This window comes from Entelurus aequoreus, linkage group LG12 (assembly GCF_033978785.1).
Source record: "Entelurus aequoreus isolate RoL-2023_Sb linkage group LG12, RoL_Eaeq_v1.1, whole genome shotgun sequence".
Lineage (NCBI taxonomy): Eukaryota > Metazoa > Chordata > Actinopteri > Syngnathiformes > Syngnathidae > Entelurus > Entelurus aequoreus.
Window position 1 is genome coordinate 68,471,812 of NC_084742.1, and position 24,860 is coordinate 68,496,671.

The 24,860-nt window shown below is 39.2% G+C and overlaps 1 protein-coding gene across 6 annotated transcripts in view; it reads left to right on the plus strand.

Moving 5' to 3' along the window:
* sox5 (SRY-box transcription factor 5) overlaps positions 1 to 24,860 on the plus strand; it is an 863,129-nt gene that overhangs the window by 813,249 nt on the left and 25,020 nt on the right. For 4 of the 6 annotated variants that reach the window (XM_062066517.1, XM_062066522.1, XM_062066516.1 and 1 more), the window contains 2 exons: positions 3,518 to 3,658; positions 17,291 to 17,474. In XM_062066517.1, coding sequence (XP_061922501.1) covers positions 3,518 to 3,658; positions 17,291 to 17,474 — 325 coding nt within the window. The remainder of the gene's footprint in view (positions 1 to 3,517; positions 3,659 to 17,290; positions 17,475 to 24,860) is intronic. The other 2 variants (XM_062066520.1, XM_062066521.1) reach the window with 1 other exon arrangement.

The window sequence follows — 24,860 nt, forward strand, 5'->3', positions numbered from 1 at the left end:
ATATGGCGACACACACACACACACACACACACACACACACACACACACACACACACACACACACACACTGCCTGTGGTCCACTGGCGAGGGGGGCTGGCTGCTGGGTGAAGGGCGGCGAGGCGTCACCGAGCCACAGCGCAGCTAATTGAAGCTGATCTGATCTCAGCGAGCTGGACCATCAGAACTGCGCTCTAGTCCCCGCTGCTCGCCACTTCCTGTCTGCCGCGTGCTCCTCAATTATACGTCCTCCCCTCTGAGTGTGGCAGATGTTCCCAGACGCCAGGAGTCCAACACACCACACATTACAGTCCGGCTACTAATTACGTCGCCGTCTTATTTTGAAAGGCCTGCTTTTGTCGGGTGCAACTTCCTACTAATTACGTCGCCGTCTTATTTTGAAAGGCCTGCTTTTGTCGGGTGCAACTTCCTACTAATTAAGTCGCCGTCTTATTTTGAATGGCCTGCTTTTGTCGGGTGCAACTTCCTACTAATTACGTCGCTGTCTTATTTTGAAAGGCCTGCTTTTGTCGGGTGCAACTTCCTACTAATTAAGTCGCCGTCTTATTTTGAAAGGCCTGCTTTTGTCGGGTGCAACTTCCTACTAATTAAGTCGCCGTCTTATTTTGAAAGGCCTGCTTTTGTCGAGTGCAACTTCCTACTAAATAGGTCGCCGTCTTATTTTGAAAGGCCTGCTTTTGTCGGGTGCAACTTCCTACTAATTACGTCGCCGTCTTATTTTGAAAGGCCTGCTTTTGTCGGGTGCAACTTCCTACTAATTACGTCGCCGTCTTACTTTGAAAGGCCTGCTTTTGTCGGGTGTAACTTCCTACTAATTACGTCGCCGTCTTATTTTGAAAGGCCTGCTTTTGTCGGGTGCAACTTCCTACTAATTACGTCGCCGTCTTATTTTGAAAGGCCTGCTTTTGTCGGGTGCAACTTCCTACTAATTACGTCGCCGTCTTATTTTGAAAGGCCTGCTTTTGTCGGGTGCAACTTCCTACTAATTACGTCGCCGTCTTATTTTGAAAGGCCTGCTTTTGTCGGGTGCAACTTCCTACTAATTACGTCGCCGTCTTATTTTGAAAGGCCTGCTTTTGTCGGGTGCAGCTTCCTACTAATTACGTCGCCGTCTTATTTTGAAAGGCCTGCTTTTGTCTGGTGCAACTTCCTACTAATTATGTCGCCGTCTTATTTTGAAAGGCCTGCTTTTGTTGAGTGCAACTTCCTACCAATTACGTCGCCATCTTATTTTGAAAGGCCTGCTTTTGTCGGGTGCAACTTCCTACTAATTACGTCGCCGTCTTATTTTGAAAGGCCTGCTTTTGTCGGGTGCAACTTCCTACTAATTACGTCGCCGTCTTATTTGGAAAGGCCTGCTTTTGTCGGGTGCAACTTCCTACTAATTACGTCGCCGTCTTATTTTGAAAGGCCTGCTTTCGTCGGGTGCAACTTCCCACTAATTACATCGCCGTCTCATTTTGAAAGGCCTGCTTTTGTCGGGTGCAACTTCCCACTAATTACGTCGCCGTCTTATTTTGAAAGGCCTGCTTTTGTCGGGTGCAACTTCCTACTAATTAATTCGCCGTCTTATTTTGAAAGGCCTGCTTTTGTCGAGTGCAACTTCCTACTAATTACGTCGCCGTCTTATTTTGAAAGGCCTGCTTTTGTCTGGTGCAACTTCCTACTAATTACGTCGCCGTCTTATTTTGAAAGGCCTGCTTATGTCGGGTGCAACTTCCTACTAATTACGTCGCCGTCTTATTTTGAAAGGCCTGCTTTTGTCGGGTGCAACTTCCTACTAATTACGTCGCCGTCTTATTTTGAAAGGCCTGCTTTTGTCGGGTGCAACTTCCTACTAATTACGTCGCCGTCTTATTTTGAAAGGCCTGCTTTTGTCGGGTGCAACTTCCTACTAATTACGTCGCCGTCTTATTTTGAAAGGCCTGCTTTTGTCGGGTGCAACTTCCTACTAATTACGTCGCCGTCTTATTTTGAAAGGCCTGCTTTTGTCGGGTGCAACTTCCTACTAATTACGTCGCCGTCTTATTTTGAAAGGCCTGCTTTTGTCGGGTGCAACTTCCTACTAATTACGTCGCCGTCTTATTTTGAAAGGCTTGCTTTTGTCGGGTGCAACTCCCTACTAATTACGTCGCCGTCTTATTTTGAAAGGCCTGCTTTTGTCGGGTGCAACTTCCTACTAATTACGTCGCCGTCTTATTTGAAAGGCCTGCTTTTGTCGTGTGGAACTTCCCACTAATTACGTCGCCGTCTTATTTTGAATGGCCTGCTTTTGTCAGTTGCAACTTCCTACTAATTAAGTCGCCGTCTTATTTTGAAAGGCCTGCTTTGTCGGGTGCAACTTCCTACTAATTACGTCGCCGTCTTATTTTGAAAGGCCTGCATTTGTTGGCTGCAACTTCCTTTCTAGATGTTTTCTAAGAGTGTGATGTCGTGTCAACATTTAAGTGAATCACTCGTCTTTGTGACAGGAACAAATGAACGAGATCCAAGTTTGAGCTAATTAACCTTTCCTGTTTTGTGGCAAATGACGTCATCAAGCCCCGCCCACATCTAATGGCGTGGGAAAGATATGTGTCGTGTCTCATCTGGACCAAGTCCCTTTTTTCAACTAAATGTATAATCTGTCACATAAAACCAGACTCAACATGCACACTTGCTGTTGATGCCTACAAATGTGTCCTAATAAGTGCTCTTATTCTGAAATAAGGTTTTGAAATCCCACATTAGCAACATGAACTCCTTCCAAAAGCAAGAGTTTGATCACATGTTTGGTATTTGCCGATAAAGAGTGCTTTAAGACGGGAACTCGAGCGGCTGTCGTGCCGAGAGAGAGAGAGAGAGAGGAGAGAGGGAGGAGGGAGAGAGAGAGAGAGAGAGAGAGAGAGAGAGAGAGAGAGAGAGAGAGAGAGAGAGAGAGAGAGAGAGAGAGAGAGAGAGAGAGAGAGAGAGAGAGAGAGAGAGAGTATCAAGCAGTCTTTGTTTGCCTCCAGTGGACGTCCAGCCAAGCCTCAACAGAAGGATGGAAGTTAAAGTATGAAAAAAAAGAAGAAGAAGAAAAAGGACGTGTTTCCTTCCAGAAAGGGAAAAAAAGTGAAGTAAATAATAACAATCATAAGGAGTCCAAAAAGCAAGGAGGACAATTAGGCGTAGATTTGCATAAAAAGTGTATAATAAACTTTCTTCAATCTCTTCTTTCCTCATATCAACTTTAGTCAAAGTACAAAATGGAGACTTTTTGTTATTCTCTCATTTTCACCTTGAGTGAGACGTAAGTCTTCTCCCACAATGCACCTGGAGGGACAGAGTGGCTGTTAGCCCTTTCTCCCACAATGCACCTGGAGGGACAGAGTGGCGGTCCCAGGGGGTGGGGGGGGGGGGGGCTAATGGCCTCTTCTTCTTCTTCTTCTTGTGCAGCGTTTGACTTTGTGGAGGTTTAACTTATTCATGTGTCTTCTTCTTCTTCTTCTTCTCTCCTCTGACCCACCGACCGAGCAGCAGTTGTACGCCGCTCAGCTGGCCGCCATGCAGGTGTCCCCCGGGGCCAAGCAGCATGTGGCGTCCACACACTCCCCGCCCAGCAACACACACTCTCAGGGCGACAAGGGGCGGAGCTCCCCGCTGACCAACAAGACCAAGGTAAACACGGTTTAGTAGAAAAGCCAGTAGATGTTCAATAGAAACCATCCGCATGTGTTTTTACTCTGGCCTGCAGGGGTGCTAACTTATTATTACCTGCAAATATCATTTACATCCCTAATCAGCTATATTTCATATATTATTATATACTATATATTATCATTTTAATCATATGAAAATGAGGTGGGGTTTTTTTACAATAAAATCAAATATTATATATTTAACCAAATACATATTTTTGTTTTGTATACACATAGAGAGAATAAGTAGAATATTAGTTATTACAAAGATAAAATGTACATGTTTGGATTAGCTAGTTCAAATTTTATATTTAAAAATGAAAATGAATAAATAGGCCTGCTACAATTTTCAACATTGATTTTTTTTATCTTTTAAAAGTACATTTTATTTATTTTTTTAAATGTATTTTGTTTTGTATTAAACATTGAGAGGATTTTATCAAAAAGTATTAAAAACCTGGATAAGCTATTTGAAATTATATTTTTAATATTTGTAAATCATTTTTAGGATTTCTGCATTTTTTTAAAGTTTAAAGTTTTTTTTAGTTCAAAGTTAGTGTATATATATATATATATATATATATATATATATATATATATATATATATATATATATATATATATATATATATATATATATATATATATATATATATATATATATATATATATATATATATTTATTTATTTATTTTTATTTATTTTTTTTCAAATCAATATTTTTGTTTCATATGAAACATTTTTCATCAGCTATCTAATATGATATTTTTAATTTATTTATATAATTTCAATAATATAACAAATAAATTTCATGATATAATTAAATCATATTTATTTTACCAAATAAACATAGTATAAAAATAGGGTAGGATATTAGTTATTACAAAAATAAAATGAACATATTTGGATAATAATTAATATTCGTTTTTTAATGATCGTACGTCATTTTTACTAATACATAATAGGCTCGTTTAATGTTTAACATATTGATTTTATTGCAATTCAAAAATTAAATATAATTCAAAAAGAATCCTCACTTTCGTTTCATATTAAGAATTGAGACTTAGCAGGGTATTAATCATAAAAAAATATCAAATGTATATTTTTTGACAAATCCTGAAATATATTTTTCTTTTTCAATACTTGTTCATACTTTAAATAGTAAAAGATAATTAATTTAAATAAATATTTTTGCTTTCATATGTAAAAGTCTGTGAGTTTCAAGGACATCCTGAATCCAGCAAGGAGGTGTTATATATATATATATATATAATATATATATATATATATATATATATATATATATATATATATATATATATATATATATATATATATATATATATATATATAAAACAAGGAGATGTTATATATGATTATGGATGCTACAAGTAGGATTAAACTCTAAAGAACTGTCAGTAAAAACCAAATAAAATAAAAACATTCACAAATGTTCCTAGGATATTAAGATAAATAAGGAGAATTAGGACATTAATCATTAAAAATCATTATTGTTTTAATATTTTATTGTTGATAATCATACATACTTTTTGATAGTAAAAAAAAAGGATTGTTTTTTTTCAACATATTGATTTTATTCTAATAAAAAAAATATAGTATATACGTGTTTTTTTAGTCGTGAATATGAGAAATTGTGCGAAGTGGCAAGGACATCATGAAGGAGGTGTTGTACAACCTCACAGTAGGACTCCACGAGTGAGAAATGTTCTACAGAACTTTGAAGGTACTTCCAAAAACCCGATAAGTGAGGCCAACAATTAGGCAAAACATGTAGAAATGATATCAGCGGCAAACAGTAGCGTTGTGTAGTTGTCATAAAAACAGGCTGTGTGGCAATAAATGAACAAGAAGGGCACTTTGTCGAGCACATTCCTCCTCCAAATGTAATTTAAAAAAAAAAAAAAACCCCACTGGGATTTTTGTGTGTGTTGATTTTGGTGAATGGAACAGTCCCAATATTCAATTAGTTCTTTTTTGGCGCACCCCCGCAGTTCAGTGAAAATTGGCTGATTGTGATTGTATTACAGCCACTTGCTGTAAATCATATCAAGAATTACAGACTCAATTATAAGCAGACTTTTTGCAATCATTGGAGGAAAATCTGTTGGCTTTCCTTTTTTTCTCTCCAGTCGCACGACGCACAATAAAATGTTGTGTAAATGCGCATGGATGTGCTCCCCATCTTTCTTTGGAGTTTGCCTCTTTTCTTTTCTTCTGTTGACCCTCTTCTTCCTTATCAAACAATCCTCTTCCTTATCAAACAATCCTCTTCCTGATCAAACTTCCCTCTGCAAAGCAAACAAGCGCAGCAGCATTATTGCTATTTGGGCCATTTTCTGGGCAGGCTGGCCAATGGTGGCGCAGGAAATCTCAGTGGAACTCAATGCATATGTGGTCACCATGTGGGACCTTGACCATCCATCCATACACACACACACGCACACACACACACACATGCACGCACACACACACACACAGACACACACACATGCACACACACACACATTTTAGTAAGAAACACGCTCACATTTTCCAGAGTGACACTTATCAATTACAGCTGTGGTCCCCAACCTTTTTGTACTTGCGGACCGGTCAATGCTTGAAAATTTGTCCCACGGACCGGGGGGGGTAGTAATTTTTTTTTATTTTTATTTATTTATTTATTTTTTTATTGTCATAAAGAAATACAATCATGTGTGCTTACGGACTGTATCCCTGCAGACTGTATTGATTTATATTGATATATAATGTATACCGTATTTCCTTGAATAGCCGCCGGGGCGCTAATTAATTTAAAACCTCTTTTCACTCCTGCGCTTACCAAAAGCATGCGGAATGGGCAAGCATGCGCTAATTATTTTAAAACCTCTTCTCACTCCGGCGCTTACCTTATCATGAAAAGCACATTTAATAAAAAAAAAAACGTTATTATGGTCTTACCTTTACTTATAAATGAGTCCATGTGCAGCTGCTTCTGATCAAAAGCAGTCTTCCTTATCTTTCTTCAGTTTTAAAAGTCTCTCTGTCTCGATGGAGATATTCTTTTAATTATTACCTCCTGTTTCGATTGAAAGTCCAGTTTAGAAAACTGTTTTATTTTAGATATGTAATCCTCCATGTTAAAAGTGCAAGCAAACGATCGCTGCTCATGCTTGCTGCTTGTTGCCTTCTTCTGCAGCACCGGTCTTCTGCAGTGCCAGTAGTCGCAAGAAGGATCACTAGCGCCCTCTACCACCAGGAGGCGGGAGTCATTTAATGACTCATATTTGACCCGGCGGAAGTGCCAAGCATGCGCTAATTATTTTGCGAAACGAGTTTGACCCGGCTGTAATTCTAGGCAGGCGAATACTATATTCCCGGCGGCAATTCAAGGAAATACGGTATATTGTGTTTTTTATGTTGATTAAATTAAAAAAATAAAAATAAAAAAATAAATAACTTTTTTTTTTTTTTAACTTCTTGTGCGGCCGCGGCTGGGTACCAATCGGTCCACGGACCGGTACCGGGCCCCGGCCCGGTGGTTGGGGACCACTGAATTACAGGACAAATGCTGCATTCGAGGGAACCTGGGAAACGGGAACTTCCCGACAAAGTGAAAATAGAGCAGTGGTGTCCAAAATACTATTTAAAAAAACAAAACATAAAAAGTGTCTGTCTTTGCTCAAAAAAAAAACAAAAAAAATCTAAATTACTTTTTTGTATTTTTTTTTTTTTTAGAAAAAGGGCATAAAGCAAACAAAAATACATTTTAAAAAAAGAATACAAACTTGCTATTTTGGGGGGAAATATTGCATGCAAACGAAACATTTTTTGTTTTTGTTTTACTTTATATCTACAGATAGACCTCAAGTTGATGTAGAGATTTACTGTAAGTGTTGAATAAGAAAAATACAACAACAAAAAAATATATATATATGACTTATTTTTTTAAAATTTTATGACTGAGACCCTTTTGGGTCCTCAAGAATTTTAGTAGGATATTTTTTTTCATAAACTTTAATTGCTCAAAAAAATAATGATGTTATGAATTATTGACCTATTTAAATATTTAACTTTGAAATATTTTTGGGGAAAATATTGCATATTGTTTATGTTTTTTAGAAAAAAATCTATGTTTTTTTTTTTTTTACAAAAAAGGCATTAAAAAAAATTATAATAAAAACATATAATCGGAATTTGATTTAGAGAATTAAGTATTGAAAGTTTAAAAAAAAATGTATGACTTATTTTTAAGACTTTTATGAGTGGGGCCCTTTTAGATCCCCACATATTTTAGTGGGATATTTTTTTTCAAAAATTGTAATTGCTCTAAAAAAAATAATAGTGAATTAAAATCCATGATGTTATGAATTATTGACCTATTCAAGGCTCAAAGTAATTTAATTTAAATATTTAACTTTTAAATATTTTTATGGAAAATATTGCATATTGTTTGTGTTTGTTGTATACAAATCTAAGTGGTTTCTTTTGTTTTTACAAAAAGGTCACTAAGAAAAATAATAAAAACGTAAAACGAGTGATAGATCTGAATTTGATCTCGAGACTAAAGTGTTGAAAGTTCAAATAAAAATGTACAACTTATTTTTTACAATTTTATGAGTGGGGCTCGTCCAAGAATCTCAGTGGGATATTTATTTTCCAAAAACTGTAATTCCTTCAAAATAATAATGAATTCAAATCAGAGATGTAATGAATTAGTAGTAGAAGTACGGCACATCAAATATTTCACTTTAAAATATCTTTAGGGTAAAATAAGACATATTTTTGGGATTTTGCCAGAAAAAAAGAGGGTTGTCTCTGACAAAAATGTCATAAAACATAAGAAAAGTCATTTTATATTGACAGACCGGACCTTTAAAATGGAAATGAAAAATGTCTCCTGCATGCATGTTGACCTCAGTGTGGACATCCCTGTCTTAAACACTAGTATATCTACACATCTTTTACTATTATATCTATACATCTTTTACTATTATATCTACACATCTTTTACTTTTATATCTACACATCTTTTACTATTATATCTACACATCTTTTACTATTATATCTACACATCTTTTACTATTATATCTACACATCTTTTACTTTTATATCTACACATCTTTTACTATTATATCTACACATCTTTTACTATTATATCTATACATCTTTTACTATTATATCTACACATCTTTTACAATTATATCTACACATCTTTTACTATTATATCTACACATCTTTTACTATTGTATCTGTACATCTTTTACTATTATATCTACACATCTTTTACTATTATATCTATACATATTTTACTATTATATCTACACATCTTTTACTATTATATCTACACATCTTTTACTATTATATCTACACATCTTTTACTATTATCTCTATATATGTTTTACTATTATATATATACATGTTTTAATATTATATCTACACATCTTTTACTATTATATCTACACATCTTTTACTATTATATCTACACATCTTTTACTATTATATCTGTACATCTTTTACTATTATATCTACACATCTTTTACTATTATATCTACACATCTTTTACTATTATATCTACACATCTTTTACTATTATATCTATACATCTTTTACTATTATATCTACACATCTTTTACTATTATATCTACACATCTTTTACTATTATATCTACACTTTTTTTACTATTATATCTATACATCTTTTACTATTAAATCTATACATGTTTTACTATTATATTTATACATGTTTTACTATTAAATCTATACATGTTTTACTATTATATCTATACATGTTTTACTATTATCTCAACACATGTTTTACTATTAAATCTATACATGTTTTACTATTATATCTATACACATTTTACTATTAAATCTATACATGTTTACTATTATATTTATACATGTTTTACTATTATATCTATACATGTTTTACTATTAAATCTATACATGTTTTACTATTATATCTATACATGTTTTACTATTAAATCTATACATCTTTTACTATTATATCTATACATCTTTTACTATTATATCTATACATGTTTTACTATTAAATCTATACATGTTTTACTATTATATTTATACATGTTTTACTATTATATCTATACATGTTTTACTATTGTATTTATGTATGTTTTACTATTATATCCATACATGTTTTACTATTATCCCAACACATCTTTTACTATTATATCTATACATCGTTTACTATTATATCTATACATGTTTTACTATTATCTCAACACATGTTTTACTATTAAATCTATACATGTTTTACTATTATATCTATACATGTTTTACTATTATATCTATACATGTTTTACTATTAAATCTATACATGTTTTACTATTATATTTATACATGTTTTACTATTAAATCTATACATGTTTTACTATTATATTTATACATGTTTTACTATTAAATCTATACATGTTTTACTATTATGTCTATACATGTTTTACTATTATCTGTATACATGTTTGACTATTATCTGTACACATGTTTGACTATTATCTGTATATATGTTTTAGTTGATGTTCACCAGGGATGCGGGAGTTTTTATTTCCCAGCAGTCATTGAAGGGGTCTAGTTGACAAGCAGACAGGGTGAGATGCTGGCTGTGTGCACACCATCACCACCACAAACATGATTAGCATATATATGGACTTGGGCTGACCCCAAAGTGCTGAGGAGCAGTAATAACCTCCCCTGCCCAGCCAGAGGGGCCGGCTGACATGCGCGTGGACCCCGGCGGGCCCCATGGAGCCCGAATGGCCAAGTGGCCGCTGTGCTCGCCGCTCACTGCCTCTGTCATCCTCTCTGGTGGCGTTCTCGGGGTGAGTGACATGTATATTTCAGAGGTGTGCGTCCCCTGTGGGTCGCTCTCTGCTCTCAAGTCATTTGCAGACCCTCTGCCTGCCTGGCCTCACATCTGTTTGGACTCAGGCACACATCACTTAAGTGCTTTACCCTCGGGTGACACACACTTTGATGTTGAGAGACGACACACAAATCACTGCAGCATACATGCCACACCACAGACCACCTGCTGGGATGTACAGTATGTCATTATTGTACAAAAGCAGGGAAGTTGCCACCTTGTGTAAATGCTAAATAAAAAGAGAAAATCCTTTTCAACTTATATTCAATTGAATAGACTGCAAAGACAACATATTTCACTTTCCATCTGGAAAACATTATTTTGTGCCAATATTAGCTCATTTGTTTAAAAAAAAAAGCTGGCACAAGTGGCAAAAAAGAGTGAGAACTTAAGGACTTATTTGGAACATCCCACAGGTGAACAGGCTAATTGGGAACAGGTGGGTGCCATGATTGGGTATAAAAGCAGCTTCCATGAAATGCTCAGTCGTTCACAAACAAGGACGGGGGCGAGGGTCACCACTTTGTCAACAAATGCCTGAGCAAATTGTTGAACAACAACATTTCTCAACAAGGGATTTCACCATCTACGCTCCGTAATATCATCAAAAGCTTCAGAGAATGTGGAGAAATCACTGCACGTAAGCCATGATATTACACACCTTGGATCCCTCAGGCGCTACTGCATCAAAAAAGCATCATCAGTGTGTAAAGGATATCACCACATGGGCTCAGGAACAATTCAGGAACACACTGTCAGTAACTACAGTTGGTCGCTACATCTGTAAGAGCAAGTTAAAACTCTACTATGCAAAGCCAAAGCCATTTATCAACAACACCCAGAAACGCAGCCGGCTTCGCTGGGCCCGAGCTCATCTAAGATGGACTGATACAATTCGGAAAAGTGTTCTGTGGTCTGACGAGTTCACATTTCCAAATTGTTCTTGGAACAAAGAGGAAAAGAACCATCCGGACTGTTCTAGGGTGAAAGTGTAAAAGGCAGCATGTGTGATGGTATGGGGGTGTATTAGTGGCCAAGACATGGGTAACTTACACATCTGTGAAGGCACCATTAATGCTGAAAGGTACATACAGCTTTTGGAGCAACATATGTTGTTATCATGGACGCCCCTGCTTATTTCAGCAAGACAATGCCAAGCCAGGTGTTACAACAGCGTGGCTTCATAGTAAAATAGTGGGATGGGGCGAGGGTCACCACTTTGTCAACAAATGCCTGAGCAAATTGTTGAACAGTTTAAGAAAAACTTTTCTCAACCAGCTATTGCAAGCAATTTAGGGATTTCACCATCTACGCTCCGTAATATCATCAAAGGGTTCAGAGAATCTGGAGAAATCACTGCACGTAAGCAGCTAAGCCCGTGACCTTCCATCCCTCAGGCTGTACTGCATCAACAAGCCACATCAGTGTGTAAAAGATATCACCACATGGGCTCAGGAACACTTCAGAAACCCACTGTCAGTAACTACAGTTGGTCGCTACATCTGTAAGTGCAAGTTAAAACTCTCCTATGCAAGGCGAAAACTGTTTATCAACAACACCCAGAAACGCCGTCGGCTTCGCTGGGCCTGAGCTCATCTAAGATGGACTGATACAAAGTGGAAAAGTGTTCTGTGGTCTGACGAGGCCACATTTCAAATTGTTTTTGGAAACTGTGGACGACCAAAGAGGAAAAGAACCTTCCGGATTGTTCTAGGGTGAAAGTGTAAAAGGCAGCATGTGTGATGGTATGGGGGTGTATTAGTGGCCAAAACATGGGTAACTTACACATCTGTGAAGGCACCATTAATGCTGAAAGGTACATACAGCTTTTGGAGCAACATATGTTGTTATCATGGACGCCCCTGCTTATTTCAGCAAAACAATGCCAAGCCAGGTGTTACAACAGCGTGGCTTCATAGTAAAAGAGTGCTGGTACTAGACTGGCCTGCCTGTAGTCCAGACATTGAAAATGTGTGCAGGCTAAAATATGAGAAGGGAGACTGTTGAACAACTTAAGCTGTACATCAAGCAAGAATGGGAATTCCACTTCAAAAATGTGTCTCCTCAGTTCCCAAACCTTTACTGAGTGTTGTTAAAAGGAAAGGCCATGTAACACAGTGGTGAACATGCCTTTTTTGCAACGTGTTGCTGCCATTACATTCTAACTTCATGATTATTTGCAAAGTTTCTCAGTGTGAACATGAAATATCTTGTCTTTGCAGTCTTTTTAATTGAATAGAAGTTGACAAGGATTTGTTGTATTCTCTTTTTATTTACCATTTACACAACGTGTATCCAGTCCAGAGGGAACACACACACACACACACACACACACACACACACACACACACACACACACACACACTTGCTGCATCCCTCTGGCTGTCACTCAGCATGTTTTCGGTCTCCAAGCTTGCGACTGTTTTCATCAGCCAAGAGAGACACAAAAGCAATTGTATTAATTCAACATTCCAGGCCTTTCAGAAGCGTTATAGGCTTCTCTCTGACACACACACACACACACACACACACACACACACACACACACACACACACACACACAGACGTGAACAAGTCCAAGCCTCTCAGCTCGACTGTCTGAAGTAATTCCTCCACAGTGGCACAATGCAGGTTGGCCACCTTCCCACCATAGGATTTGTCTTGGCTGAGGGAGGAAATTCCCTCATGGAGTACAAGAGGCATTCTCTATTTGTACAAGAGGCATTATCTATTTGTACAAGAGGCATTATCTATTTGTAATAAATACTCAAAGGCATTCCCAGCCAAAGCCTCCATAATATGGGTCAGGATTGAGAAGATCCTTCTTCACTTCTTCTTCTCTCCTCTATTCTCTCCTCCGGGCCCCATTGTCTCACTGGAGGCATCTTTGGGGGTCTCTGAGACCCCCCTAATGAAGGACAATCCGGTTAGGCCTCGGCGCACGCACACACACACACACACACACACACACACACTTCCAAAGTGGTGCTCACACACATGCAGGGGCTTAATTGGAAGGGCTTAATTGAGTTGTGAGGGGCTCATAAGGCTTAGTACGACTCAAGGAGTGGGAATGGGTGGAAGTCGTCCTTAATGAGTGGCGATATTACACACACACACACACACACACACACACACACACACACACACACACAGTAGAATCCAATTGTGGACTCTGCCTAAGCAGCAATTAGACGAATAAGACAGAAATAATGCCTGATTTCAATATAACTACACCACCAAAGTATATTTCAAGTTAACTGATTACACAGAATAGGGCTCGGAAGGGAACGTGGTTTCGCAATGCATTGTGGGGCCGCGGCAGCCATCTTTTGTTGGACAAAGCGTTTGCTGAGGTGGCCGACTTGATGCGTACGAGCACGCCTAATGAACAACAACCTACCACGAATTGATTAACGTGGACCCCGACCTAAACAAGTTGAAAAACTTATTGGGGTGTTACCATTTAGTGGTCAATTGTACGGAATATGCACTGTACTGTGCAATCTACTAATAAAAGTTTCAATCAATCAATCAATCAATCAAGAGATTCGCCAACGATGTCGAAGACAAACTTGTTTACATCTCATCAATGGAGTCAGTTTTTATAGCGTCTGTCAAGGCTCATTGACCTCCTTCAAATTGCGGCTTTCCTCTCTTACGTGTCCCAGGTGGAGTGAGGTGTTTCCCAGCTTCCTTTCATTAGCAGAATAAAAACACTTTTAAATACTTTGATCGCTGCGTACATCTCCGAAAATAATACTCATTCATTGTTGTGCTTAACCACGACTCAAAGAAAACGGACAATTGTTTTTTTTTCCCCAAAAAATACTGTACGTTGTTTGTAGCCCGCAGCTAGCTTGGCTAGCGCTAACATACTACTAAATGCTACATGCTTTGATTATAAAAGACCACTCTGTAATTACGTGAACACACCAACTTGTACCAGGTGGTGGTGTTAAAAGTCATGTTTGATGGTCTCTAATTGCTATCCTCTTTGTTTGCGTCATAACTCAACTTCCTTTGGCTTTGCTTTCATGTTAAAAATTACAAAAATCTCACCAAATAATTTTTTTACCTGAAGCAATCATGACAATGATTGTGGCGGTTAATGATGCCGCACGTTTGTGCCGTGTTTCGAACATTTTAAAGAAAAGAACACAACTTTAGCAGTCTATCAGTAAGTAAGCTATTCAGAGTTCTTGGGATGTGTATTCTGTATCAAAAACTGGTTGTCTTGCAATTTCCTTCAGATAAATTCTAACAAAACGGAAACTCTGATCTTTGCTCCCAATAAAAAGATCCCCCTGATCAAGAAGTCCCCAGGCGGTCTGGGTGCATCTCTTAAAAACAGCCTCAGAGACCTTGGTTTGGTCAGTCAATGTCATGCAGGGTCACTGAATTCAACTGACCAAATATCTCTAAAGTGAGACATTTGTTGCCAAAATGGGATCTGGATATGATCATTGCTTTGTTCATCTGGTCTCACATCCATTATTGTCATTGTCTTTTCGCTTGTTTCAACAAGACGAGTCTAAAGAGCCTTCAGACTGTGCAGACTCCTAACTGGTGCACCCAGAACATTCTATCCAGTCTTCATTGGCTCCCAGTGAAATCTTGCATAGAGTTTATGACTTTAATCCAGACTTTCCGTGTAATGTATGTTGGGGCCCCTGAGCTGATCGCTGATTTGGGGCCCCGGAGTCTAAAGAGCCTTCAGACTGTGCAGACTCCTAACTGGTGCACCCAGAACATTCTATCCAGTCTTCATTGGCTCCCAGTCAAATCTTGCATAGAGTTTATGACTTTAATCCAGACTTTCCGTGTAATGTATGTTGGGGCCCCTGAGCTGATCGCTGATTTGGGGCCCCGGAGTCTAAAGAGCCTTCAGACTGTGCAGACTCCTAACTGGTGCACCCAGAACATTCTATCCAGTCTTCATTGGCTCCCAGTCAAATCTTGCATAGAGTTTATGACTTTAATCCAGACTTTCCGTGTGTTGTATGTTGGGGCCCCTGAGCTGAGCGCTGATTTGGGGCCCCGGAGTCTAAAGAGCCTTCAGACTGTGCAGACTCCTAACTGGTGCACCCAGAACATTCTATCCAGTCTTCATTGGCTCCCAGTCAAATCTTGCATAGAGTTTATGACTTTAATCCAGACTTTCCGTGTGTTGTATGTTGGGGCCCCTGAGCTGAGCGCTGATTTGGGGCCCCGGAGTCTAAAGAGCCTTCAGACTGTGCAGACTCCTAACTGGTGCACCCAGAACATTCTATCCAGTCTTCATTGGCTCCCAGTCAAATCTTGCATAGAGTTTATGACTTTAATCCAGACTTTCCGTGTAATGTATGTTGGGGCCCCTGAGCTGATCGCTGATTTGGGGCCCCGGAGTCTAAAGAGCCTTCAGACTGTGCAGACTCCTAACTGGTGCACCCAGAACATTCTATCCAGTCTTCATTGGCTCCCAGTCAAATCTTGCATAGAGTTTATGACTTTAATCCAGACTTTCCGTGTAATGTATGTTGGGGCCCCTGAGCTGATCGCTGATTTGGGGCCCCGGAGTCTAAAGAGCCTTCAGACTGTGCAGACTCCTAACTGGTGCACCCAGAACATTCTATCCAGTCTTCATTGGCTCCCAGTCAAATCTTGCATAGAGTTTATGACTTTAATCCAGACTTTCCGTGTAATGTATGTTGGGGCCCCTGAGCTGATCGCTGATTTGGGGCCCCGGAGTCTAAAGAGCCTTCAGACTGTGCAGACTCCTAACTGGTGCACCCAGAACATTCTATCCAGTCTTCATTGGCTCCCAGTCAAATCTTGCATAGAGTTTATGACTTTAGACTTTCCGTGCGTTGCATGTTGGGCCCCTGAGCTGATCGCTGATTTGGGGCCCCTGAGCTGATCACTGATTTGTTGAGTGCAGCCTTCCGTCTTCAGGCCGGGGGTCTCCCAAAGAGCCCAAAAACTTGTTATAAAACCCGTACAGACCCGGCATTCCAGGCTGTGACCCCCAAAGTACTTACACCAGTCCCTCCGTGAGCTTGACTGTGTTGACTCTTTCAAAAAACATTTGAAAACAAACTTTTTTGGATCATTTGAATGATGTTGTTGCTCAAATTCACCACTTTGTATCCGTGGAAAGTAAATGAAATATACATTCTTTTACTACCTTTGAGGCGTTGTTGCCATGGCAGGAAATGAGTGGTGTTACATGGGCTTGTTTACATGCGGAGACCTTGTTGTTGTTGTTGTTGCGTGAAAGCTGGCCTTCATTAAGATTGACGAGCGTATAAAATAAAGGTGTCACGGACCTTTAAGAAGGAGCACATAAAATGTGATGGATTGGCTGCAGGGGGGGTGGAGGGGGGGCGGTGGTCTTACACTGTCCCATTGTCGGAGCAGACGTCCGATTTCTTGCTACGTTTGTGTGGAAAATGTGTTTTTTTCCAGTGCATGTTGTCAGGAGGCGTGCATGTACGTGCATGTCTGCCCGGTCTGGAGGAGGGTCTTTCATTTTGCATGTAAATGTCAGTGGTGTGGTGATGAGCTGTGTGGGCAGTGGCATGCACCCCTACATCTGTCCAGCCAGGCTTGCCTTATATCGCTGTGCATGGGCTCCGTTTTTGGAGGTTTTTTCTTGTTGTTCCCCCGCAGCGAGGAGACTCGTCTCTCGCTTCCAAATTCCAACGGTAAAAGTCACAGCGGGCGAAACTGTGCTGTTTTGGTTTTTGCAGGACAGTGAGGGTGCACAGCCTCTGAACCTGTCGGCCAAGCCTAAGGCATCCGAGAGCAAGTCACCCAACTCCCCCCCAACTTCCCCACAGGTCCCCGCTGCTGCCGCCGCCAAGCTGGGCCCCCTGAAGCACAGTGTGGCCCCCTCCAGCATCGGAGGACCCCCGGCCAGAGTCACCTCAATAGGTATGTGGACTCACTCCTTGGAGCGCATCACAGTCATGCGGACACATGAGGACAGTTTGTGGACGCAAACACAAACACAAACACAAACAGGAGTACATTTGTCAAAAACATGGACTTTACTCTGTTGCCTGTGTTATTAAAACAACAACTTTTTGATTTGAATTGGGCTAAAAGCATTTGGAAAGCCGACTGCATGTTAAATAACAATAAATGTAGATATATTTAATAATAATAATAATAGATTGTATTTGTAAAAGCACTTTACATTGAGCAAACAACCTCAAAGTGCTAACTTAAACAAGAGTAAAAACTTATTGGGGTGTTACCACTTAGTGGTCAATTGTACGGAATATGTACTGTACTGTGCAATCTACTAATACAAGTCCCAATCAATCAATATACAGTGCATTTAAAAAAAAAAAAAAAAAAAAAAAAAAAACAATAACGCTAGAACCACAAACACAAGCCCCCAACAAGTAAACTAAATAGTAAAAAAATAAAAATAAAAACTAGGACAGACTAATAGCTAGAACTTGCACACATATATCTAAAAAAAGGCTTCTTTTTTTTTTTTTAAAGGATTTTTAAGCCTTTTTTAAAAGCATCCACAGTCTGTGGTGCCCTCAGGTGGTCAGGGAGAGCGTTCCACAGACTGGGAGCAGAAAGCCCGGTCTCTCGTAGTTCGGAGCTTTGTCCTCGGAGGTTAAACCTGTCCGGAGCGGACAGGCTAACCAATGTGAGTAAATCATTGCCTTGATTTACTCACATTATCCATGAGATTATGACACATTTGCAGCAAACGGATTGTCAGATATATAATTGTAATTTCTCGCGAGCCAAACTGAAGACGCGGGATTGGTCCACGGGCTGTAGTTTGGACACCCCTGGTTTAAAACATAGTGGCGCTGTTATCAAACCACACAGTGGAATTGACTTTTTTGCGCCATGACTAGGGAAGGTTGTTCAATTAGGTCATATAAGTAAATGCTGTGCTATATCCCACAATTTCATTGTTCTTAACGTGCAATGACAATAAAGGCCCATTCTGTATTCACTTCAATCCACAATTCATGGTCATTGTCCACAAAATGATGGTACATTTGCAGCAAACAGATTGTCAGATATATAATTGTAATTTCTCGTGGGCCAAACTGGAGACGCGGAATTGGTCCACGGGCTGTAGTTTGGACACCCCTGGTTTAAAACATAGTGGCGCCGTTATCAAACCACACAGTGGAATTGACTTTTTTGCGCCATGACTAGGGAAGGTTGTTGAATTAGGTCATATAAGTAAATGCTGTGCTATATCCCACAATTTCATTGTTCTTAACGTGCAATGACAATAAAGGCCCATTCTGTATTCACTTCAATCCACAATTCATGATCATTGTCCACAAAATGATGGTACATTTGCAGCAAACAGATTGTCAGATATATAATTGTAATTTCTCGTGGGCCAAACTGGAGACGCGGAATTGGTCCACGGGCTGTAGTTTGGACACCCCTGGTTTAAAACATAGTGGCGCCGTTATCAAACCACACAGTGGAATTGACTTTTTTGCGCCATGACTAGGGAAGGTTGTTGAATTAGGTCATATAAGTAAATGCTGTGCTATATCCCACAATTTCATTGTTCTTAACGTGCAATGACAATAAAGGCCCATTCTGTATTCACTTCAATCCACAATTCATGATCATTGTCCACAAAATGATGGTACATTTGCAGCAAACAGATTGTCAGATATGTAATTGTAATTTCTCGCGAGCCAAACTGAAGACACGGGATTGGTCCACGGGCTGTAGTTTGGACACCCCTGGTTTAAAACATAGTGGCGCCGTTATTAAACCACAAAGTGGAATTGACTTGTAATTTCTCACACGGCTCAAAGTGTTCTACAAGACACCCTCGGGCTGGGCGATACGGCTGAAAACTCTCACAATGCGTGTTTTATATCGGTTGATATTGATAATTGTTGATATTTTTGTATGACCTTTGAAAAATAAGGACCAGGAGAAAAGAAAACCTTTTTATTTGACATGTAACTTCCTCTGCCTATAATGCCGTCAACTATCCAGGAAGAAAGGAAATGAAAACACTCAAATAATTTCAACCCAGCCCTTTGAGACACTTGTGATTTAGGGCTATATAAATAAACATTGATTGATTGATTGATTAAACAAAATTGTGAAATCACATGAGATACTTAATAATAACAATAAAATGAAGGTGCAAAAATAAATAATATGTTAGAAATGTTTGATAAAGTTTAAGAAAATACAGCAAAGTGTGAAAATGTAAACAGAGAAACCTGAGAGGAACTACTTTCTGCAGGTTTAGTGCTCCTAAATAACCGCTGTGTAACATGTATTTGCCCTGTTATTCTTATTTAACTATGGAAAGGATTTTTAGTCATGCAGTAATGATTTAAACATTATTATTATATCGGTCGATATGGATAATTATTGATATTTTTTTTTGTAGCAGGAGAATAATTGGTTTTATTGGAAATGTAACTTCCTCTGATTATAAACCCTCAGCACACTCCAACAAAATAGTCAAATCCCATTGAACATTTATGAATAAGGCCTTAAAAGAAAGGTGCAGAAATAAGGAATATGTAAGAAATGCTTAGTAAAGTGTAAGAAAATAGTGTGAACATGTAAACATAAGAAGTTCCAGCTGTGCTCAACAAATGTCCCTCTTGGCTTCCGCTAGCTCTCGTTAACACCCAGTTGCCCAGCAGCCGGGCGTGGGTTCGATCCCCGCTCATAATTGAAAATACAACAAGGTTTTAATGATGTTTTTAATGTTGTTTAATCATATTAATACAAAAGTGGACTGTTACAAAATGATGCTGATTGTCAAGGATGTTAGATAATATTATTATTATTAGTTCTACCTACTTTTGTTATTCATTGTGTTTCTCCAGGTAATATTATGGTTGTATATATTTATTATATGGTGCTGGGTAATCCAGGATTTCTGCCTTTCAAACCACCAATTTTTGGACCTGTTTTTTTGTCAAGTGCCAGTTACGGCCCCCGGCGGCGCCAATGTTCAGTACTTTTGTGCGTGTTAATAAATATGAATTGTTTTTAAATGATAACATCAGTAGTGCGTAGGCTCCCCACTTCAGTTTTGCCGGACGCCCCAAAAAGTGTTAATACTGTAAGTATTGTACTTATTACGCACCCGCTGTTTGATTCTAACGGGCATATTAGTTGTAGTTTTCATAATCACAAATTTGGAGATGAATCACAAATGCTAATCAGTAGCATTTCAATGGCAAAACCAATGTATATTAGCATCTAGCTAGCTCCTTTATAGAAAAGTGGAGCGTTGGAGTGTGTTTTGACTCACTTTGTCGGCATTGAAAATGGCGACATTAGCTAGAGGTAGTTTGGCAGAGTCCGCTGGAGGCAACCAAAGTACCGTAAAACTGAATCGGTGCCCGGTAGGACCAGCAAGATTCGGTCAGTGCCAAAAAAAGTACCCGTTTTCCAAATGTGAAATTCAAACTACCGTATTTCCTTGAATTGGCGCAGGGAATATAGTATTCGCACGTCTAGAATTACTGCCGGGTCAAACTCGTTTCTCAAAATAATTAACGCATGCTTGGCCTTATCGCCGGTTTATTATTGAAGCTGGATCAAATTCGTTTCGCAAAATATTAATTTTATTATCGCATGTCTATAATTTTCGCCGGGTCAAACTCGTTTCGCAAAATATTTAGCATATGGCTAGAACTTCCACCGGGTCAAGTTCGTTACGTCACGAGTGACGCTTTACCTGTCCTCATTTTCAAAATGGAGGAAGCTGCTTTCAGTAGTTTACAATCGCACAAAGGAAAAAAGATAAAGAGCTTTTCAGTAGGATTTAAGGTCCAAGCTATTGAATACCGGTACAGTATGCTAAAGAGAACAGTAAGCAGCTATGTTTTATTAATATACCGTAGCTGCGTGTGTCAAATACTGCATAAGTCATTAAATGACTCCCGCCTCCTGGTGGTAGAGGGCGCTGCCGCGCTAGTGATCCTTCTTGCGACTTCCGGTACTGCAGAAGAAGTGAACACACGCAGCAAGAGATTTTTTTTTTTCCTCTGCCTGAACTTTTAACATGGAGGATTACATACAATTATCTAAAATAAAACAGTTTTCTAAACTGCACTTTCAATGGAAGCAGGAGGTAATAATTAAAGGAATATCTCCATCGAGACAGAGACTTTTAAAACTGAAGAAAGAAAATAAGGAAGACTTCTATAAACAAGTTATCGATGCTTTTGGTCAGAAGGAGCTGCAAATGGACTCCATTTATAAGTACAGGTAAGACCATAATAACGTTTTTTTTAATTAAATGTGCTTTTCATGATGGTATGCTGACATCACACTCAAAGCGCACGCCTAAATTTTATGGATTCCTTTTGGTAAACGCCGGAGTGAGAAGAGGTTTTAAAATAATTACCGCATGCACGGCCATCCCGCCGGTTTCCGGTAAACGCAGGTGTGACAGGAGGTTTTAAATTAATTAACGCCCATGCGGCTATTCAAGGAAATACGGTAAGAACCGACGGCCGAGGCAAGCTTAGCAGTAATGATGTGAATGAAGGTGCTGACTTTATGACAATGTGCATGTTTAAATGGAGCATTTCAGGATGAAGCTCTTGGCACTGGCGACGGAAATAGCACTTTGCCATTGTTGCCAGGCCCATAATCATACCCGACCATATGCAGACACACACACACACACACACACATGAAATATGACATCAATGAATCACCATTTTGTGCTCCTAATCCATTTTTCACGCAGCACTGATAGTTGAAATATTTCACAGACGTAACGAGCTATAATTAGTGTTTGCGCCGTTGTTGTTCTTCCCCTCCTCCGTGCCTGCAGGGCCCGCTTTATTGTTATGTGTTTATTAGTGGCTGAAAGAGAAATGAAGTGGTGAGGGGAGGGGGGGGGGGGGGGAGGGGAGGAGATGAGGATTAACACCATTCCTTTTTTTTTTTTTTTTTTTTTTAGCGATGAAGCGCAGGAATAATAGAGAGAGGAGCGTATGACAGACATGAGGTTTCTCCAATGAGATTAGACAAGGCTCTTACATGAGCCAGGACAGCGTTAATGACACAATGACAGCACACACGCGCGCACAACTCCAGCGCACACAAAGGCTTGCACACAACACAACCCCCCCCCCCCCCATGCAATAGGCCGTCATCACCCCTCCCCCCTCCCCCCCCCTGACTTCTTGGCTAATCTCACTGTTTTTCAACAAATCTGAGGATTTAATATCAGATTAGTGGATTTGCGGTCCCAGATGTTTTTTGTTCGGAAAAATGGATTACAGTGTTTAAAGTTTGTGTGTGATCCGTCCGCCCCCCCCCCCCCCCCAAACCCCCCACTTCACCCATTCTCCTCGCCGCGTGGAGAGCGCGCGCGCTTTGTTTGCCATCTGTTGCAAGAATGACCGCCGGGTGTTGTCGTACTACCAGTCTTCTTACGGGTTAGCCACAGGATTGAGGAGCCAGACCAGTGGGTCCAGAAAAAAGCGTAGGAGTTTTACCCCCCCAAAAAGTAGAGTTCTACGTAGGAGAAGTTACCCTCAAAGCTTCAACTTCACACAGAAAAGTAGCACAGTTCAAATGTTTGCTTACACTTTAGTGTTTTTGTGGAGTGGCTCACTCGGGTTGACATGTTGCTCCTTTTGAAAAGTCCAAACTCATTTCTAGTCTGGCCCCGTTTGAGATGTGGGGGATTGATGAGCCTTTTGTCTGTTTTTGTGGATTGCTGCACCGTGTTGAAGTGCAGTTGTGTCGGTGGCTTTATATCAATATTTAACTGTACTTATTTGACTGGGGGTTTTTTTTGTCTTTTTGGGTGAGGAGAAGAACACGTGTGTTGTGTTTCCATTAACTAACGGTCAAAAAATGTCAATAAACAAATGTTAAAAAAAATTAAAAAAGTAAACGGGTGAAAATTGCACAACAAAACATAAAATGACACCAAGTTTTAGTCAGTGAATACTTTATTATGCAAAAGCATCTTTTCTTACCTATCGGTAGCTGTTGTTGTGTATTTGGGATCATTTAAAAGACTCGATATAGTCGAGATCAGGGGTGTCCAAACTACTAGTGCGGATTATTTACAAATGAATTCACTCATCGCTGCAATTTAGTCTTTGTTCTTGTGGACAATGTGAGTAAATCAGGTCAATGACCATGAACTGTGCTTTGAAGTCTACACTGCAGAGCATTTACTTGTATTACCCAATCCAAACAACCTTACCCATTCATGGCGCAAAGAAATAAAACATGCAACCAACACAATAAGTATCATTGTTGCCCATTGGGTGGAGTTTTTCCTTGCCCTGATGTGGGATCTGAGCCCGGGATGTTGTTGGGGCTTGTGCAGCCCTTTGAGACACTGGTGATTTAGGGCTATTTAAGTCAACTTTGATTGATTGGAAATCATGGTCACACATAACACAACCTGCTCACTGAATGTTGTGGGTGTTATTAAAAACACTGTAAAATAATCACATTTAAATCCATCACAATGTGTTTACATTTGATATTTCTGATTGGTTACACAACTTGAAGGAGGTCGTCATGGAAGTAAACAATGTAGGAGTCCAACTTTCACATACACTACCGTTCAAAAGTTTGGGGTCACCCAAACAATTTTGTGGAATAGCCTTCATTTCTAAGAACAAGAATAGACTGACGAGTTTCAGATGAAAGTTCTCTTTTTCTGGCCATTTTGAGCGTTCAATTGAGCCCACAAATGTGATGCTCCAGAAACTCAATCTGCTCAAAGGAAGGTCAGTTTTGTAGCTTCTGCAACGAGCTAAAGTGTTTTCAGATGTGTGAACATGATTGCACAAGGGTTTTCTAATCATCAATTAGCCTTCTGAGCCAATGAGCAAACACATTGTACCATTAGAACACTGGAGTGATAGTTGCTGGAAATGGGCCTATGTAGATATTGCACCAAAAAGCAGACATTTGCAGCTAGAATAGTCATTTACCACATTAGCAATGTATAGAGTGTATTTCTTTCAAGTTAAGACTAGTTTAAAGTTATCTTCATTGAAAAGTACAGTGCTTTTCCTTCAAAAATAAGGACATTTACATGTGACCCCAAACTTTTGAACGGTAGTGTACTTTGAATATTTAATTATATTAATTATTAATCCTATACCCATTAAATGGATATAATATGTGGCCCCCAAGTTAAAAAGTTAGTATTGGAAAGGGATGTGCCGATCGATCTGCCACTGATCAGTATCGGCCAATGTTCATGAAAAAGTATGTGATGGCCATTGTAGGTTAATGCATTTTAAAGAGGACCTATTTTGAAACACCAACTTTTTTCTTCCCTAT